The 18,949-nt window shown below is 62.3% G+C and overlaps 3 protein-coding genes across 3 annotated transcripts; 2 read left to right on the plus strand and 1 right to left on the minus strand.

Annotated features, from left to right (window-relative positions):
- Positions 1-37: 37 nt before the first annotated feature.
- On the plus strand, positions 38-5,611 carry ANKLE1 (ankyrin repeat and LEM domain containing 1). Its single transcript, XM_030033214.2, is given in 9 exon segments — positions 38-626; positions 1,404-1,515; positions 1,691-1,793; positions 1,894-2,924; positions 2,926-4,183; positions 4,274-4,445; positions 4,554-4,713; positions 4,811-4,940; positions 5,270-5,611. Coding segments are annotated over 9 exon segments (3,378 nt in total). The 5' UTR covers positions 38-387; the 3' UTR covers positions 5,443-5,611.
- Positions 5,612-5,724: 113 nt separating this feature from the next.
- On the minus strand, positions 5,725-16,237 carry ABHD8 (abhydrolase domain containing 8). Its single transcript, XM_030033212.1, has 5 exons — positions 15,892-16,237; positions 9,387-10,149; positions 8,586-8,756; positions 8,191-8,407; positions 5,725-8,066 (listed from the first exon to the last, which is right to left on the minus strand). The coding sequence occupies exons 2-5, from the start codon at positions 10,139-10,141 to the stop codon at positions 7,917-7,919; spliced, it is 1,293 nt and encodes a 430-aa protein (XP_029889072.1). The 5' UTR covers positions 10,142-10,149; positions 15,892-16,237; the 3' UTR covers positions 5,725-7,916.
- Positions 16,238-17,520: 1,283 nt separating this feature from the next.
- On the plus strand, positions 17,521-18,482 carry MRPL34 (mitochondrial ribosomal protein L34). Its single transcript, XM_030034284.1, has 2 exons — positions 17,521-17,641; positions 17,883-18,482. Exons 1-2 carry the CDS (start codon positions 17,598-17,600, stop codon positions 18,184-18,186), a joined length of 348 nt encoding a protein of 115 aa, XP_029890144.1. The 5' UTR covers positions 17,521-17,597; the 3' UTR covers positions 18,187-18,482.
- The last annotated feature ends 467 nt before the right edge of the window (positions 18,483-18,949 follow it).

Below are 18,949 nucleotides of genomic sequence, written 5' to 3' on the forward strand. Positions count from 1 at the left end.
TCTCCCCACCCTCAGGCACGGGGACGGGGATCCTGCGCCTGCTGCGCCCGGCGGTGCTGGCGTGGGGACCCCGAGGGGCGGCTGGGTGCCTGGGGCAGCACTGGGGCTCTTGCCACTAACAGCGGGGCAGAGCGATGGGCGGTGCCGGTGCAGTTACTGGGAGGCACTGGGTGGTGCTGGTGCAGTTACTGGGAGGCACTGGGTGGAGCCGGTGCAGTTACTGGGAGGCACTGGGCGGTGCCGGTGCAGTTACTGGGAGGCACTGGGCGGTGCCGGTGCAGTTAGTTGGAGGTACTGGGCAGTGCTGGTGCAGTTACTGGGCGGCACTGGGAGGTGCTGGTGCAGTTACTGGGCAGTGCTGGTGCAGTTACTGGGAGGCACTGGGTGATGCCGGTGCAGTTACTGGGAAGCACTGGGCAGAGCCGGTGCAATTACTGGGAGGCACTGGGCGGTGCGGCCCCGCCCCTCCAGCTGCCACCACATCTGGCGGGGTGGGCGTGGCTGCCTTCGGCCGGCTCCTATTGGTCGCTTAGCCCAGCCAATGAGCGGCGGTGCGGCGGGGGGTTCGAACCGGCGGGGCGCCGCGCGCCTGCGCGGGACATGAGCAGCGCGGGATGGCGCGAGCCGTAAGGGGACATTGCGCGGGGGGGGGACGACACACGGAACGGGACACGACGGGGACATTACACGGGGGGGAGCTTTGCAATACCGGCCTTGCACCGGGCGGGGGAGCGCCTTGCATGTGCTGCAACTCGGGCCTGGGGGGAATGGGGGGGGGAGTTGCTTAGGGGTAGCCCTGTATGCGCTGCCCCCCCCGGGGGGGGGGGATTGCACTGGGGAGGGGGGTGCCCCTGGCACTGCACTGGGGGTATGGGGGGGGGGCTGGTGCAGGCACTGGGAGGGGGTGCAGCACATGTGGCCCTGGGGGGGGGGGTCATGCACGGAGCAGGGCGGGGGGGGTGTATGCATTTGCTGCCTTGGGCAGAGGGGTGTTGGGTGCGTTGCACGGGGGGGGGGGGGCTCGGGGGGGGGCACAGGGGTGTCCTCACACTGGTGGGGTCCTGCTTTGGGTGCCCCAGTGTGTGGCTCCGACCCGGGAGCCATTATTTATACCTGCAGCTGTGCTGCAGGGCGGTGGGGGCCCTTTTAGGGCGGGGGGGGGCTGCACCACGGCAGGGACCCCAACGCTACGTAACTGCCGGGGCCACGCAGTGTTGTGTGTGTCCCCCCCCCAGCAATGCTGGAGCACCCGGCTGCGGGGCCGGTGGCACTTGTGTGACCCAGAGGGGACAGCCATGCCCTTGACCTGCCGGCCACGACCCTGACGTGCCGGCCAAGCCGGGGGTGTGCAGTGGGCTGGGGGTGAATTCCTGCTCCTGCTCCTGCTCCTTCTCCTGCTCCAGCTCCAGGCCCGCCGAGGAGCTGATGCCGCTGCACGTCGCCACGTCCTGGGGGTGCTGCAGGTGCCTCGAGGTCCTGCTGAAGAAATGGGGGGTCCCGGAGCTCCAAGACCAGGTTAGCGAGGACAGCTTTGGGGATGAGGATGGTACCTTGGAGATGCTGCCTGGGCTGGGACCCCCGTCATCGGTGGGGTGGGTGAGCAGCGGGTGTCCTCCTGGCCCCGGCGGGGCCGTGTCTGTCACCCCGTGGTGGCCCTGGCAGCGGTGACAGCAATGTCCCCTCCCCGCAGGATGGGAAACGAGCCATCGACCTGGTGCTGGGACAGGGCCACCGTGCGTGTGTGCAGATCCTGCGGGACTTGCAGTATGCCCGAGGTTGGGCCCCCATGGAGGGTGAGGTCCCCAGGGTGCCCCTGTGGCCGGGGCAAGTGTCAGGGGGGCTGATCCAGCCCCCCAGTTGGGGCTGGATGCTGACTCCCATCTCTGTCCCCAGACCCGGGGGGGCCCAGGCGCTCCCTGTCCTTCCTGACCGAGGACGGCACCGAAGACAGCGTCTTCTCCCAGCTCCCTGAGGATGGGTCAGAGACCGGGCCCCTGAGCAGCACCCGCAGGTCCCAGCTGGAGGAGCTGGAGCTGGGGGGCAGCTGTGGTTTGGGGGACCCCCCGCTCTGGCTGGATTGTCCCCCAGAGCCCCCTTCCCTCTCCATCCCCTCCTTCGCCCCATGGCCCCAGGCAGACCCCAGGGGCTCAGCTCTCCCCCCGCAGCCTCTCGCCTCCAGCACGCTGCTTTCGGCCAGGGATGAGCTCGGGGAGGGACCCCAGAGCCAGACCATGGGGGGAAGGACGGGGGGTCCCCCTGAGGCTCTTCTCGAGCCCAGCACTGGGGACAGCCCCTGTCCCCAGCAGGATTTTGGTCCCAGTGGGTCGCTGAACTCCCCCCAGCCCCAGTGTTGCAGCAGGGTCCTGGGGGGACACAGGGCATCTCCCACAGCTCCCCCGTTCCACGGTGGCCTGAGCAGCTGCTCCGTGGCTTGCCGGAGCCCGGGGATCCCGCATGGTGACATCCCAGGTGCTGCAGCTCAGCACCGTCCCGGTGTCCCCCGGGGACCAGCACTGGGCCAGTACTGGGCTGGGCTGCCCCCCGACCTGGGGACGGCAGTGCTCGAGGCTGGGGCTGGGGACTGGGACCGCAGCAGCCTTGGGGACAGCAGCAGTGCCAGCGAGTGCTTCGTCACCGCCGTGGAGACCCTGGAGCCCACCGAGGCCGGGGGGTGCCCGGGGGTTTGGCACCGCCGCTCCCCCCAGCCCAGGGCAGCCGCAGGGTCGGAGCTGGGCGAAGCCCCTTCCCCAGCCGGAGCTGCCACCTGGGAGCTGCCCCCTGCCAGCCCCCCAAACGCAGAGCGGGTGCAGAGTGAGGATTTTTGGGGCACCTCAAGGGCAGCCCCTTGCTGCAAGGATGGCTCAGATGTGGGTGATGTAGGGGAGCTGCTTGCCCAGCTCCAGGGGTGCAGCCTCCAGGGTTCCCCCCCCCTGCACTCCAAGACCCCTTCCCAGCCTGGCCAGTCTCACCGCTGGGGATGACACCCCCTGGGACCAGGAGCCCCACAGTCACTGCCACGTCACCCCCAGGACCAAGAGCCGCCTCCGGGCCTCTGCAGCACGGCTCAGTGCCTCCTCTTCCTCGTCCCTCTTCGATGAGACGCTGGAGATGCCTCGGAGGCCCCCCAGGCTCAGAGCACCCCGGGGTGTCCCCAAGGACCCTGTCACCACCTCAGGGCGCTGCATCACCCTGGGGGGTGAGGATGTGTCTAGCGGGGATGGAGAGGGGACAGGCTCTTTGGATGACACCGAGATCCTCCCTGGAGCCCCCAGCCAGCCCAGCTCTCCCCCAGGGGCCAGCAGCTCCCCTGGATCTAGCCCCACAGTCCTGCTGGTCCCTGGGGACCGTGGCTGCCCCCAGGACTCCCCGTCAGATGCTCAGGGCTCCCCTGAATCTAGCCCCACGGTCCTGCTGGTCCCTGGGGACTACGGCCATCCCCAGGAGTCCCCATCAGATGCTCAGGGCTCCCCTGGATCTAGCCCCACGGTCCTGCTGGTCCCTGGGGACCACGGCCATCCCCAGGAGTCCCCATCAGATGCTCAGGGCTCCCCTGGATCTAGCCCCACGGTCCTGCTGGTCCCTGGGGACCACGGCCATCCCCAGGAGTCCCCATCAGATTCTCAGGGCTCCCCCAGCTCTAGCCCTGCGGTCCTGGTGGCCGCTGGGGACCATGGCCACCCCCAGGACTCCCCATCAGATGCTTGGGACTCCCCCCATGCTGCCGGCAGCCCCAACCCCAGGGTGCTGGAGGATGGTTCTGGGTGGCAGGACCCCTTGCCCTTGGGGACACGCCAGCCCCCACAGCCCCACGGGAGCTTCAGCCGCCTCCCGGCCCCTCGGCTGCCAGGCAGCACTGTGGTGGAGCTGGGGACCCCGGCCGTGCCGCTCTCGCCCACCGGCTGCGGTGCTCACCACACCACGGACCACCTCGAGGATGAAGAGCGGGGACGGGTACCCACCAAGCAGCACAGCCCCGGCACAGAGGCCATCGCCAGCCCCGAGGACGCCACGGCCCAGGATGGGCGAGCGCGCACGGCACCGCCGCGGCCCCTCTCGGATGAAGCTCTGCGCCGGCGGCTGCGGGCGCTGGGGGATGATCCGGGGCCCGTCACGGAGCTCACCAGGCGGCTGTACCTGCGGCGGCTGGAGGAGCTGGTGAGGGGACACCGGGGGAGGCCGGCAGGTGAGTCCCGGCGATTCCTCCCCACCGCTTGGCTGGCCGGTCCCCACAGTGCCGGCGTGAGACTGATGGTGCTCCCCGATGCCGGCACGGCCGCTCCAGGGCACAGCCCCGAGCTGGCGGCCGCGCTGCGGACCGGCTGTGTCCCTGACTGCGCCCAGGACGAGCTGGCACTGGTCTGGCAATTCGACCGCCCCGACCGGAGCCGGCACTGGCGGGAAGGGCTGGTCAAGTGCAGCTTCAACTACCTCCTCCTCGACCCCAGGTAGGGCCATGCCACTGCCCCGCACGTCCCCCGTGCTGGGGGGGGGGCGGGCTGAGTGGGGACCCCTGGGAGGCATCAAGCCTCAAAGCTGGGGCTTTGCACCCTCAGGACCACCCAGAACCTGCCGCTCCGCTCCCACTGTCTGAGCCCAGCCGAGTGCTTCAGGACCTTCATCGAAGCCATCTTCTATGTGGGCAAGGGGACGCGTGCCCGGCCCTACTGCCACCTCGCCGAGGCGCTGAGCCAGCACCGCGCTGGGACACGGAAGGTGGGATGGGCTGGGGGGGCTTGGGACCGTGGTGATGGGCATGGGGGGCTGCATCGGGGAGCTCGAGGCCGTGGTGATGGTGCCTCCCATCCCGTAGGGTTGCCCCAAGGTGCGGCGCATCCTGGAGATCTGGGCGAGCGGGCAGGGCGTCATCTCTGTGCACTGCTTCCAGAACACCATCCCGGCGGAGGCTTACACACGGGAGGGCTGCCTCGTGGAGGCTCTGGGTAAGCAGGGCTGGGCAGGGGGAAATGGTGCTGCTCCGGTCCCCTGCCACAGCTCCTGGCATCGGTTCCTCCGTCACTCCGACTCCCTGCATCCCTCTCTCCCACCCCATGCAGGAGCTGGGAGGACGCAGAGTGGGGATGCGGCCCATCCTGGGGCACACGGGGACTTTGGGGTCCCTGGTTGCCAGCACAGGGTCTGGACACGATCCCCCAAACCCCCATCTTCTGCGGGGGAAAAAACTGCCTGGGGTGGGGGGCTGCCTCCATCCCTGTGGGTGCTGATGGGGAGCAGGGGGCTGGGTCTGTGGGTGCTCACCCTGTCCCTGCAGGGCTGCAGACCATCACCAACCAGAGGAAAGGGAACTGCTACGGCGTGGCGGCGAGCTGGCCGGCGGAGCGGCGCCGGCGCCTGGGTGTTCACATGCTGCACAGGGCCATGCGCATCTTCCTGGCTGAGGGTGAGCGGCAGCTCCGGCCGGCGGACATCCAGGGTGGGCGCTGAGCACCCTGGGGTGCTGGGGGGCACCCCCCGCCTGCATCTCCCCTCTGCCCTGTCCGAGGAGGCAGATGCACTCCGGGTGCGGGTTTTATGTCGTGAACACTGGCTAGAATTTTTCTATTTTTGTATTTCCCTAAAGGGTGACAAATAAAATCACTGCAGGCCTTCTTTTGCTAAGAAATCCAAGCTGTACGTGATTTCTGGCTTCGCTTCCCTGCTCTGCCGTGCTCCTAGGACAGACCCCGTGCCCGGCACATCTCTCCCGATCATCGAGTCGGACATGGCTGAGAATATAACACGGCTTTACTGTATGAAATGGCACTAACACAGCGCGTGGCTCAGCGGCGGGGTTATGGTGCGTGGTTTGCCTTGGTCTTAGCATAAGCGATGTGGGTACAAGCGGCACAGACTCCGTGGCAAACAGAGGTTGAAGAGCTGTGGCCCGCAGCTGGGCACCGACAGTTGCCTGGAGCCGGCTGGGGGGTCACGGCAGGGGCCGAGCCGTGTTTTGGGGTATGGTGGCATTTCTGGGTACCCTCGTTGCAGACCCCAGCCGTGCTGCGGAGTCTCCCCTGCCTGGGATGGGGTGGGAGGGGTGTTGCAGGGGAAAGCTCATGGAAAGGATCTGAACCCAGCGTCATTAAAATTCTCATTATGAGACAGGTTGTGGCAGCAGTGGGCAGGGGCAGGCGCTGGCAGAGGGGCAGCTCTGCCCCAGTGCTGGGACGGAGGGGGGCTGCCTGGGGACACTCATCACGCAGGGTCCCTGTCACACTGGGGCTGGCTCTGAGGGACCCTTCCTCTTCTACATCGCTCACTTTGGGGAGAAAGATGGGCTCAGCCTTGGGGAAGGCGCGTTGCAGGTGGGTGCCAGCTCCGGCTGGAGCAGCCCTGCCCAGCCAGGAGCCCCTCAAGCCAACCTGGGGTGCCTTGGTGTGGTACCAGCCCCGTTTGGGGTGAGGGGGTCTGGGTGGGACGTGGGCCAAGGGTGAGGTTTCTGTGGGACTGGTTGTTTCTTTGGTTTAGATGGGGGTAAATAAGAGGGAAACAAAGCAGGGAGCGGCTCCGCTCTTTGGGGTAGCGGGGAGGCTGGGGCCATCCCCTGAGCACAGCATCCTCCCGGCTCGCTCGGGCTCCCACCCATCCCGGTGCGGCCAGGAGCTCCCAGACCTCACAACGGCACCCGGGTCCCCACTCGTCACTTCTCGTGTACCTTCTCGGTCCTGCCTGGCTCCTGGCAGCGGGATGCAAAGCGCAGAGGGGAGGAGATGATGGGACCGATGGGTTATGTACAGAATGGTATCAGCAGGTAACGAGCTGTTGTCCATTGCAATCAGATGGTCGCAGTTTGCTTTGTCACTCCCGTGTTGCTCCAAGATCCCCCGGATCCATACAGGAGTCATCGGTAAGGATGGACACAGTGGCAACGGGATGGTGTATTGCTGGTCCCCCAGTGCACAAGGGACGGGTGTGATCCCTGTGGGCATGTGGTCCGGGAGTGGGTGGTGGGTCCCAGAGTCACGGAGGAGCTGGAAGCTGGGAAGGGCGAGTGGATTGGAAGCTGTGGGAATCGCTGCGTGGTGGTGATGGCTCTGAGCATCTCGAGGATGTGGCAGCAGGAGGGAAGCAGAGAGCTCTGCAGAAGCCAGTGCTGCGGTACCTAAAGCGATGGCTGTTGGGGACGTGACTGCGTGGATGGTGGCACCAGGGACCGCAGGAGAGCTCAGGTTTGGCGTTGTCCTCCCCACCACAGCCAAGCCAGTCCCACAACGGCGGGGGAGCTGATGGTCCTTCTGGCTGTGCCCATTGGAGCAGGTCACCTCCTCGTCCTCATCTCCTGGCCAGGCAGAGATGAGCTGTGCAGGCAGACCCTCGCCAGCGCCAGGCAGGAGCTGCTGGATGCCATGTGCGCGGCTGCTGGCAAAAATGGTGGTCCTGTCCTCCGAGCCCCACAGATGGCTCGAGCGAGGCACTGCGGGGCTCGGAGAGGCAAATCCTGCTGCTGAGGCTGAGGAGCCTTTGGCTTCCCCTTAAAGCAATCCCAGCTCAGCTCCTCCAGCCCTGGCTGGGAAGGTGCCAGAGCTGACACACTCTCCCTGGAGGAACCCCTCCAAGTTCTTCCTCTTTTGCTGCAGTTGGGACCAGTCTCCACGCAGCTGCCTCCTCTCCATCCCCGGGGGGTCGCTGCGTGAGGAAAATAATACTACAAAGAAACAGGATGAAGACGCTCCAGCGGCTGCCATGCCATCCCCGAGGGGATGGGGACCAGGTCTGCCGTGTTCCCGCTGCCGGCCCCGCGCACCCCTGCCTTGGGGAGCCTCCGTGCTCCGCCACCAGCCTCCGATGCGGCCGGGAAAGAAAATTGGCTGAGCTCCCGGCAAGGACAGCCTCCGCCGCACCCCTCCGCTCTCGCAAACCCCTCTCCGCTCCGAAACATCTCTCCCATCGGAGCAGCCCGGTCACCGCGTCCCGCCGCCTTATTTCTTCTCCCCTTGCCCGTCCCCAGCTGGCGTCTCGGGCTCCCACAGGATGAACTCGTGGAGCAGCGTGTTCACCGTCTCGGGACACTCCATCATCACCATATGGCTGCCCTCGTCGATCACCTTCAGGAAGGCGATAAGCAGGATCTGGAGGGAGATGGCCGCAGCGGCAGGCGTTGGTGCCGGGACGAGCCCCTTGCCTGCATTGCCACGTGCTGGCAGGCGGACCCCAGCCCTCGCCCCACCCCTCCAGCCCCACTCAGTCCCTTACCTCAGCCATTCGCTGGTCCTCCTCCACCGGGACGAACTTGTCGTGCATGCCATGGACCAGGAGCACGGGCACGGCCAGCTCCGCGTGGTAAACCTCGTCACCCTCCGGCCAGTACTGCCCGCTCATCATGGCGCGCAGCACGAAGGAGGACACGTTGAAGGCATTGCCTTCCTTCAGCAGCTGCTTCTCTTTGGCACCCTGGCGAGCGAAGCCAGCCCTGCGGGACAGAGCCGGCACGGGCAGAGGGTTAGCCCAGCGCGGTGCCTCGGCGTTGGGGGGACAGGAGTGTGGGGGACGCTGCTGGCAGGACGCGGTGTCCCTGCCCACGGTGGCTGGAAGCCAGGCTGGCCGGGGACAACCCTCCCCAGCGCCGTGGTGCCGGTACAGCCACTCACTTGAGGAAGCTCCAGGCCAGGCACGGGGACAGACAGTGCAGCACGCAGGTGGGCATGTTGAAGATGGAGCAGAGGCTGGGTTCCAGCGCTGTTGGGCCCCCTCCGTTGATCATGATCACCTTGTGGACCAGGTCTGGATACTCGTGGGCGAGGAAGGTGCAGAAAGACACCCTGCGGGGAGAGAGAGACGTGGAAGCCATGCTCTGACTGCACGGCACTGGAGGATGCTGCATCCCAAGGCAGATCCCAAGGATCCATGGCTGGAGCCCAGACTACACCCCCTTGTTTGACCCGTGCTCCCCCCTTTCTGGTGCAGGGTAACCCCAGTCAAAACACCCAGCCAGTGCCCCACAGCGCCCGGGCAGAGGGGCTGAGCTTGGGGTTTCACTTCTGCGCAGACCAAAGCAGGGTGCTGGGACCCGCTTGGGTGCCTGCCAGCCTGGACCAGCCTTGTCCTTCTGATCTAATCCTGCCCAGCTCTGGCTCCCTCTCCTCCTAGCCCTGCTCTCTGCACTGCTTAGTCTCCATCTAATTGACTTTCTTGGGCTTACTCTATTTATAGCCTGTGCTCTGTCAACTTCCCTGCTGGAGGATGGGCTCTGGGATTAGCTGGACCTAGGGACACACACCAAGAGGACGTAGGAGATCAGAGCTGAGGGATAAACCCAGAACGGGAAACCCCACACCCCTCCTCTGCTTCTCAGCCCCTGAAGTGCAGGATTTATTGGGCATTTGCTGCCAAGGAGAGGATGAGGGGGGATGAATCTAGCCCTTCCCTCCTGGGACCCCCTGGTCCCTTACCCGTAAGAGTGTCCTATCAAGATATTCCTCTTCTTCGCGTAGCGCTTGAAAACGGCTCTTATGTCCTCCGCCAGCGCATAGAAGGTGTACGCGGCGGCAATTTGGGGAGCCGAGCTGCAGCCGTGGCCGGCCAGGTCAGGAGCCACCACTTCGTAGCCCAGCTTGGTAAAGAAGTCCAGCTGCTCCTTCCAGATGTCCAGCGAGCCGCCCACACCGTGGATGAAGAAGAGGACCACATCGCTGTGTGTCCCTTTGCAGCTCGTGATCTGCTTCTTGCAGTCGATGTTGATGACTTTCTTGGGTTTACGCTTCCGACGCTTGCCAGGGGCAGCGGCTGCTTCCCGTGTGCCGCATCCTGGTGTGCCAGCGGGACCCTGGGCAGGAGCTTGGCCGGCCGGGTCGGAGAGCTCCAGCTCCACAGTGCTGTTGGGTTCTCCCGAGCTGTTCTGGCAGTGCAGGATCTCGGAGCGGACGGCGTCCCCCAGGTTCTCGATCACCAGCTGCCCGTTGCGGTAGACGGTGATCTTGCGCTTGCAGTGCACCGTGCCCCGCTCCGGCCCGCCGGGCTGGGTCTCCTCGGGCCCCTCTGGGGCCGGGCGGTTGGGCATGCTGTGCCTGACCCGCAGGATCCTCCCCGGCTTCACCTCCATGAAGCTGTAGCCATTGCTGGACTCAACGCTGTCCAGTGGCCCCACGGCGTTCGTCGTCTTGCCCATCAGGCAGCACAGGAGCCCATCGGTGATGCTGTTCAGCATTATGCTCCCTGCAATGAAGGCAAGAGGGGGGGGGCGGGAGAAGGGGGCATTAGTCACCAGCTCCAGTGCCCAGTGGGGACCTGCTGGGGGTCCTGGCTGCAGCACAGGGGACCAGGGACAGCCCTGTCCCCCCCTGCTTTGCTGTCAGCCCTGGGCAAAGCTGCAGCAGCGCAGGCGAGGGCAGAACGTGCCTATGGGGATGCATCGGGGGCTGAATGTGGTGCTCCCCAAATGCAGAATCCTCCTCAGCCACCTGCAAATGGGCTTCTGTTTCAGATCAAAGATGGACCCAGCACTCCCCATTCAGCTTTGTCTGGGCCACGTCCCTGTCACCGAGCTGGTGTGATGTATGCATGCCCAGCAGAGATGAACTCAAGTGGCTGCAGACTCATGCAGTCCCTGGCACACAGCCGCGGGCCTCCAAGAAGGGAATCTGCTCTGGCCGAGGGAAGCAACATGCAAAGAAAAGCCTGTTTGAAATGAAAATGCTATTTCTGGCACCAAATAGGGAGCTAAGGAAAGATTCAGCTATGAAAATGCATTATTTATACCAATTAAATATATATATCTCTCTCTAGTCTAAACCACCAATACAAATAGCGAGAGATGGAAATTACAGGGACTGGAGATGAAGGTTTTAATTAAAGTCACTCCGCAAACCAAGGCTGAAAATAATACGGCAAGGGAACCGGGGAGGAGGTGGGCAGTGACCCAACGTCCGCTTGGGGGTGGGAAACCCTCTCCCCACATCCCCACCCGGCACCACATGGGCTGGGGGGGATGTGGCACTGTCCTTGCTGTCCCCAAGGCTCATTCCGTGACATTTGCTCTTCCAGATGTGCTCGGGTGGCTTTGCGAGGGGGCTGCGGATACTGGGACCGCCGAGCCTGGCCAAAAGCGAAGCCAGACGTGAGCAAAGGCAGATGTGAGGTAGGAAAGGGCTGGTGGCACCAGGGGCATCGGTGCTGGGACCACAGCCTGATGCCATCCTGGCAGTGCTGACGGGGGCTGGGGAGGTTCTTGCCTCCCCTGGCTGGCAGCCTGATGTGTGTTTATTATTGATGAAGCTAAACACGGTGAATTATTGATGCCGATGGGCAAAGAGAGTCGGAGCGGGCGCTGCGCAGAGGGGCTGTCCCTGCAGGAGGGGGCACCGGCTGCCCCCCCGAGCAGTGGCTGCAGGTACCCACAGGGGGAGGAGAAGGAAAAGCATGTTCCCGGAAGGAATTTAACGTCTAAATCCCAGTGACGCTGTCAGGAGCAGCCCCCTTAGCTTCCCAAACAACCCCTTCAAGTGCATCTGGCAGGATTACGGGCACTTTGCTGCCAGACCATGCAAAACAAAGCAAGGGACGGAGGCAGGCTGAGAGCGCAGGGCTCCCTCTCTGCATTGTTTAATATTCACTACATTTGGGGAAGCCAACGCCATGCGCTCCTCAGAGACCCCCACAGACCCCAACAAGCCCAGCCTGGCCCCCGCACGCTCCCGGGGACCGGACGGGCTCTGCCCAGAGCTGCCGGCCGGCAAGGAGCCCAGGCACTCCGGCCCCAGCCCAATGCACGGCTCGCGGGTTTCCCCGGGAGAAACCAGTCTGTTTGCTCCAGGCAGGCGATCCGGGTAACGGTTCCCTTGGCAAAGCTGGAGCGGCTTATCCGGGGAGTGCTGCCAGCTCTCAGGACAGCAGCCAGTGTTTGATTCTCGCCTGGCTCTGCCGGGGACAGTGGCCCGACTCCCACGCAAATGCCGTGTAAGGCTCTGGGTGCTGAATTGTAGGGACTGGAAATGCAGCAAAGCTGGTCCCGGGTGTTCCTTCTCCCTGCTGCTGGCCGGGGAGCTCCCCAGGGGCTCCCCCGATATGGGGCATGGCAGTCCCAGCTCTCTGCAATTTGGTGCCTGGGCTCGCATTGTCAGTCTCTCTTCTGGATACAAGCACATCCACTCAGGATCTGGCTGCACCATGAGCTTTCCAGAAGTCCCCTGCTCCCTGCAGCCTGGCCGAGCACTGTGCTAAACAGCTATGTCACCCGCTGGGCACCCGTTGCTCCTCTGGGGATGGACCCATCCGAGCTGATGAGCAAGAGAAGGAGGTCTCGGAGCCCTGGGAAGGAGAAGCCAAATCCAGACCTCGCTGGCACGGGGCCAGCGGAATTGCTGAGCCACAATTCCAGATGGGTGATGAGCCTGAGGAGCTGGGTACCAGACTGGCTGGAGCCCTGGCTGGAAGATGCTCAGCTGCCTTTGCACTGGGACAGACACACCACTGCTCTTGCCGTGCTTTGGAGCACCAGCCTGGTGCCAGGCTTGGGCTGCTCTTGATCCTCGAGCAGCTCTGAGCTGCTAATGCTGAACAGAGAGATGGGGCAGGTGGAAAATCTGAGGGGAGAGGAGAAACCAGGCAGACCCCGAGTCTCGCAGTCCCCATGAGCATGACTGTGAGCTGTCCGTGAGCTCTGCCCATGGCTGGCAGGCCACATCCTGCACCTGCACTGGGTACGGGTCCCCTGGGCTCAGCCTGTGCGACCTGGATGTGAGTCTGCCTCTGATTTTCATAAAGCCTGGCTTTGCGCTGCGCCTCCATTTCACAAGGTACTAATGATCTCTATATGGATTATAAACAGGACTTCTGGCCAAACCGCCTCAACATTGATTAACTTCTCAGGATTAACTCAATTAGTCCATCCTGTTCATTTCCAGAATTGATTTGCTGGAAGGCTCTGGCAGTCAGGAGCTCTGCAGGCAGATCCAGGAGCCCGGGCTCGGGCCATGGAGCTGCCCTCCAGCCTCATCGGCTCTGGGTATGAGCCCGGATCCTGCTGCAAGAGAGGGGCTGTTCAGGAGGGCAGAGATGCCTGCACTCAGATACGCCCAGGCTGGAGCTCGTGGTCCAGGACGTGGCAGTCCCTGCTGGGTATCAGACTCAGAAAACACCACCCGAATCCCATCAGCGAGCACATCGCGGTCGAGCCGTTCAGCGACTAGGTGGGAAATGGAGGGACAGGAGGTTAAGAGACTCGACTCAATGTCAGGCTTCGTCCGTCTCCCACCTCCCACGCGCCTCCTCTAACCCACCACACCGTCTGCCGCGGCTGATGCAGCCAGAAACATCAAGGGATGTTCCCTCTGTGAGATGAAAAGGTCTGAAAATGAAACCAGATGGATGTGAAGAACTTTGCAAAGATGCTGGTAACCATGGTGATGAGCTGCTTTACCCCCCCCCCCCCCCCCCCCCCATCCCGGCTACCTTCCACTGCCGCCCCCGGCAGAGAGTGAGATTTCGGCACCGGTTACATAAGGCCAGGCACAACAATGAGTCAGGCGCGGCGTGAACCTGCCATCGGCCCCTGTGTCCCGTGAGGCAGAGGACACGGCGCAGGCTTGGGAAGGCGGATGGCATCGCCCCAAGCTGATGCCCACATCCCGCTCCCCACCAAAATCATGGCTGCCCCCAGGAAACTGCTCCCAGCAGATAGGGGATGCTCGAGGGATGCTGGGGATTAATCCCGGGAGGATGATTTATTGCCCAGGTCCAGACCTCGTCCCGGAGCACCCATGCGGGGTTCTCCGGCTTCACCCTCCCTGCTGCCACGATAAATAACCCAGCTGGGGAAAAACAACTTACTGACCTACTTCGGGCTGCAGCGCCTCAGATTTTATACAACTTGATGGCACCATGTCACAGCTGGAGAAAAACAGGACGAGATGCGATGTGGCAGGGTGGAGGGCAGAAAGCCCAATGGGGTAACATGACAGGCAGCCACATGGGGCTGACATGTAGCCGGTGGGGGGGGGGTATATCAGGGCAGTGCTCACGCCGCATCTGACCCAGGGATGCGACAGCATGGCATGGGCACACTTATGCCCACACCAGGACGGGCCAGCCAAGCTGGCTCTTCCCTTGCCATCCCTGCGGAGAAGAGGGTCTCCCCTGCCCCATACAGCCTCCTGGTTCCTGCCTCCCACAGTGGTCCCATCCCCACTGGGTTGCTGGGGACAGCCAATGTCCCAAACATCCAGGGTGCTGGGAATGACAAAAATCTCCTCCTCCTGTCCTGTGCCCACTGGGGACACCTTGAATTATGGGCAGGAGCGTTTCTCCATGACAGCCCCCACGGCAGCAGTGAGCCCACCTCTGCCGAGAGAAGTCCTGGTAAATATTTGGTCCCAATAAGCGAGCCGAGAGCATCGTTTACAGCAGGGGCAGCGTGAGCGGGATTCAGCGCCGGAGCCGATGGCCATGAACCTCCCCATAACCCAGCGAGTCCCATCACTGCTCAGCACCTCCATCCCCCTCCCTGCACAGAGCTCTGGACCCTCACAGGGAGTAGCAGGGACTTGATATCTGCTAATTCCTTGCAAATCCTCAGAGGAGAGGTGCCAGAGAGGATCGTGAGATGTGCTGCAGCCAGAATCCGACCTGCCATAATAATTTGTTCAGCTCTAATCCCTTCCCTCCGGGGCTCACAAGTATTAATGATGACACACGACACTCCTGAGAAATGGGCAAATATTATTATGCTCTTCCCAGCCTCCCCCAGTTCATTCACTCTCTGCAAAGTGGAGAAACTGCAGCATCAAGAAACACATAAAGAGAATGTCTGTTTAAGCACTGATCTCAGATACATGCAAGAAAATGTTTGTGTCACTTAGTCTCAGTCCTGCAAAGTGAACTTCCCTCTGGGGGAATGTGAAAAAGCCACTTCAGCTGGTGGCAAGCACCTGGATTTATCCTGCTACGCCTGGCTTCCCCGTCCTGATACAATTATAGCAGCTTTATCAGGACAGTCAGGAGTAAGTAGGCAGGAAGGCTTTATCAGTCGTACAAATAGAAAACCAAGGAGGCAGCCCTGAAATCCTCAGCACAGGCAGGGATGCAGCCTCCCAGGAGGGGGAGGACCGGTCCCTGTCCGCGGGCAGTGGGACTTTGCCGAGGGCCCCGCAGGACGCAGACAAATTGTATTCAGTCAAGAAACGGCATGGCAGGGAAAGCAGAGCGTCTGCAAGACATACGGCAGCCTGGAGCTGCAGCTGGCTGCCTGCCACACGTCTCTCTTTAGGAAGGAAGAAGACCTTGAGAAACAAAAGATTATGCAATGCATAGCGGAGTAACCTGTGCCTGACCTCCGCCACCAAAATCACGCCTAACCCCCTCCGTTTCCCAAACCTCCTGGATTTCCAAGGGGATCGCCCCTGCTCCCACCGCATAGCTGCAGAAAAGCTGGTTGGATTCCTCCAGCAGCAAACGTCCTCCAGCAGCAAGCTGGAAGAAACCATTGCAAGGAGGCAGGAGAAAACCCTGCCCCCTCCACCGGGCAGCGATGCGTGCAGGTGCCCCCTCGGTCTCCAACCGAAAATCCAAGCAGATTTGACACGCACATAGCAACAGCGGGTCTTCAGTCAGAGCCAGCAATCATTTACTGCAATTGCATCACAACAGAAGCCGTCCCTTAAGTTTTATTGCTGGGCAGTTTTTTATAACCCCGTGCTCAAAGCATGCTCAATGTAACAGGGTTATTTAAGCGCAAGCAATGCCGTGCCGCTGCAAGGCTACCATGTCGCCTTCTCCCCCTGCAACCCCATCTAACGCCTCTCAAATCCCTTCCCACCATCAGCTTCAAAAAACCACATCTTTTGGCCATTTTGCTCCCCGTGCAGAGCACCTTCCTCCCCTCTGTTTCAGCGCATGCCCTACATCACAGCTTGTGCTCCGAGTCCTCCGCACAAAGAGAGAGAGACCGAAGAGGATGCTCACCTCATTTATTGACAAGGATTGTCAGGAGTCGAGATTGCAAATGAAAGGCTTAAATCTTGCAGGAGGCAAAGGGGGAGAGGCAGAGATGCCCGAGGCGGCGGGAGCCTGTGCAGGATGCAGGGTGCCAGCGCTGGCAGGCTGCTCAGCTTTTCAGCTCCTCCGATTACATTTTTCCGCCTGTCTGGTGGGAAGGATGGAGCAATGCCTTCAGCTCAGCTCATCTGCTTTAGACCGAAATCTCTCCTTCCATCTTCTCCCCATGAGCAGCTTCATAACTGAGCTCGGGGGTTTGGGGGTGCTATTTGTCCTTGTAGTCTATAGCCATAGAAAGCCCCTTAAATCCCTCCTAAAGAGGAGGGCTCTCGACGTGACAGACAAGGAGACTTGCCAGTCAAAGCAAGACCCAGCGCAGCCCCGCAGCCCGCCCATGGGGAGCCTGCCAGGGGCTGGGGGAGCCGGAGGACTCGCCCTGGTTTTTTGCCCCTTCCAGTGGGATGAGCTACCGAATTCCTTTTTTACCTTTTACCGTTTTCTCACCATTCTGGTATTTGTGGCTTCCCGGAGGCCACGAGCGTGTCAGCGCCATGAGCGTGTTGGAGCTCAGCACGGGTGACCATGCACCGAAAGCGTGAACTCGTAGCCCCCAGGGACCGGGACAGGAGGACAAATACAAAATGGCGAATGTCTCTTGGGTTTATTTTCACAGCCGTGGGTTTCAGAGGGCTGGAGTCACATCCCCTCACCCTGCCGGACTGGCGGTACTGACTTTTGGTGGGAACACACCAAACCAGTGCAGAAAAAACCCCAGCGCTGGTGCCTGCCCTTGGCGATACAGCTGGGCTTGCCTCCAGCAAAGCGATCTGAAGGATCTTTTCGATGATCAGAGTAGACGGCGAGGATGACTGAGATCCTGTGGGTTACTGGTGACTCACCCTCTGACCCCCCTAGCCAGTGGTCCTGCTCTTCCTCCTGCACCTCATTTCCCTGCTCTATAAAATGCAGATAATCACATTCACCTACTCAGGAACGGGCAGAGGCTGAACCTTTCTGTAAGTGCGTGCCTTGGCACATCCTACATGCTGCTGCTCCTTATACATGTATATATGTTAGAGGAGGAAGGTGATCAGAGTCCGGTGTTGGTCCCAGCACCAGTGTAACCTCTGCCGGGCCCGTCACGGTGCCCGGCGGGGCTTCCAAAAATGGATACCTGTGCTCCACACTGCTTGTGGTGACAATTTTGGGGATAGCCAGAGCACACCCCTCATGGGTGAGGCAGCCGGGCAGGGAAGGAGGCGGCGGTGTGGGCCCTGTGTGGTGACAGGGCCCTGGGCCTTGCCTGGCCCTCCCGCCCCGGAGGGGCCCAAACGCCAGAGCCGACGCTGGCAGAACCGTTCTGGCAAGGAAGAAATTAGTCCTTAGAGGCGTTTTTTTGCTCTGTTGGTGGCTTGTGACAGGGACGAGCCCCGTCCCCATTGCAGGAGGCCTCGGCGCTTCGCAAGCCCAGGCCGTACCCCGCGGCCGTTGCCACGGTAACAGCGCGGCGGGCCAGGCCCTCCCCAAGACTACAAGTCCCATCGGCCCTTGCGGCCCCTGCCCCACTCAGCGCGCATGCGCGTTCCTATCCGGCCGTGATTGGCCGGGGCGGAGGGAGCCAATAGGAGGCGGTGTTGTTGGGAGGACGGTGTTGTCAGGACGGGTTGAGGGCGATGGCGGCGCTGGGCCGCCTCTGGCCGCGGGCTGTTGGCGGCAGGTAACGGCGGTCGCCGTCTGCCCGGGGAGGGCTGAGGGCGGGCGGGGTGTGGTGTTACCCCCCAACCCCGGGGAGTGGGGGGCGAGCGGGCCCTGGGCTGGGGGAGGGACGCGACAGGGTCAGCCCCCTCCCTCACGGCTGAAAAAAAGCCCTTTATTTTCCTGTCAGCAGCAGCGTCCTACTCTCTCTTCTCACTTCTCTGGTTTTTTTTTTTGGTTTTTTTTTTTCCTTTTTCCCGAAGATTTTTCCTGCTGCAGCAAGCTGCAGCCTGCCCTTTCCAGCTCCGAACAGCCTCGGTCCTCTCAAGTTCCCTGGAGCTGCCTCTTGGAAGCCATCTCTCCTTCAAGCCCGCATGCATCAGTGCCGGCCTGGCGTCTTCCTGGAACCACCAACAAATCCGCACAAAAGCGCGTGGGAACGAGTATCAGCCCAACAACCGCAAGCGCAAACGAACCCACGGCTGGATCAAGCGCATCAGCACGCCGGCCGGCATCGAGGTTATCCTCCGACGCATGCTGAAGGGCAGAAAGTCCCTGAGCCACTGAAAGCTCTGCCTGCGAGGTGGATGTGGTGCGAGGCGAGCCCGAATCGAGACCCCGGCGAGCTGCCACGGCTTCGGAATTGAGCCAGCGCGAGGGTCTGTGCCAAGCAGCGGTGACCGACTGTCCCTCTCGTGTCGGGAATGTGTGAGGAACGGCGCCGGCTTGAGGCTGGCCTCCGAGGGCTTTGTTTAATGGCCTGCTTTTTAAATCGTAAAATTGTTGCTGCTTTGTAGGTGTGATTCAAAGATAAACTTGTGAAAACACAAGCTGTAATTAAAGCCTCAGCGACTGGCCTTGAACTTCTGGCGCTAATTGTTAATGCGATGCTTAACGGGGAGAGGAAAGCGGGCTTGTTCGGGGGGGTCGCGGCTGCTAGGGAGCCTTTGAAAGGATGGCACAAGCGCAGAATTGGGGCTGAGGGTGGAGGGAATTTGGGGTTTAGTTCGCATTGGCCAGGCCAGCAGCATCTCTGCCTGCTCTGCTCCCCTGTCCCCCCTGAGGTGCTTCAGGATCGGGGTCCTGGTTCTGGACTGGGGAGGGGGTGGAGGGGAGGAATTGCCTTCTCCTGGCCGTTGTTCTCCCCGCGCTGTTAATTGCGGTTAATGAACAGCGCCTTCATTAACGCGGGCCAAGGGGAATAGAGGCACGGACTACATCTCCCAGCGTGCCCCGCGGCCGGCGCTACATCCGGGTCCTCCCGCCTTGCACCACCCCCCCCCCCCCCCCCCCCCGGCCTTCCGAGCGGGCATTTCCTGCCTCAACCTAA

Source organism: Aquila chrysaetos, chromosome 12 (genome assembly GCF_900496995.4).
Source record: "Aquila chrysaetos chrysaetos chromosome 12, bAquChr1.4, whole genome shotgun sequence".
Classification (NCBI taxonomy): Eukaryota; Metazoa; Chordata; class Aves; order Accipitriformes; family Accipitridae; genus Aquila; species Aquila chrysaetos.

Bases quoted from the DNA above. Each gene is read 5' to 3' on its own strand.
- ABHD8 (XM_030033212.1), bottom strand. From the start codon at position 10,141: ATGCTGAACAGCATCACCGATGGGCTCCTGTGCTGCCTGATGGGCAAG. The intron at 8,757-9,386 runs GTAAGGGACCAG...CTCTCCCCGCAG, and splicing joins TTGATAGGACACTCTTACGG to GGTGTCTTTCTGCACCTTCC. The intron at 8,408-8,585 runs GTGAGTGGCTGT...TCTGTCCCGCAG, and splicing joins CTGGCCTGGAGCTTCCTCAA to GGCTGGCTTCGCTCGCCAGG.
- MRPL34 (XM_030034284.1), top strand. From the start codon at position 17,598: ATGGCGGCGCTGGGCCGCCTCTGGCCGCGGGCTGTTGGCGGCAG. The intron at 17,642-17,882 runs GTAACGGCGGTC...TTTTTCCCGAAG, and splicing joins CCGCGGGCTGTTGGCGGCAG to ATTTTTCCTGCTGCAGCAAG.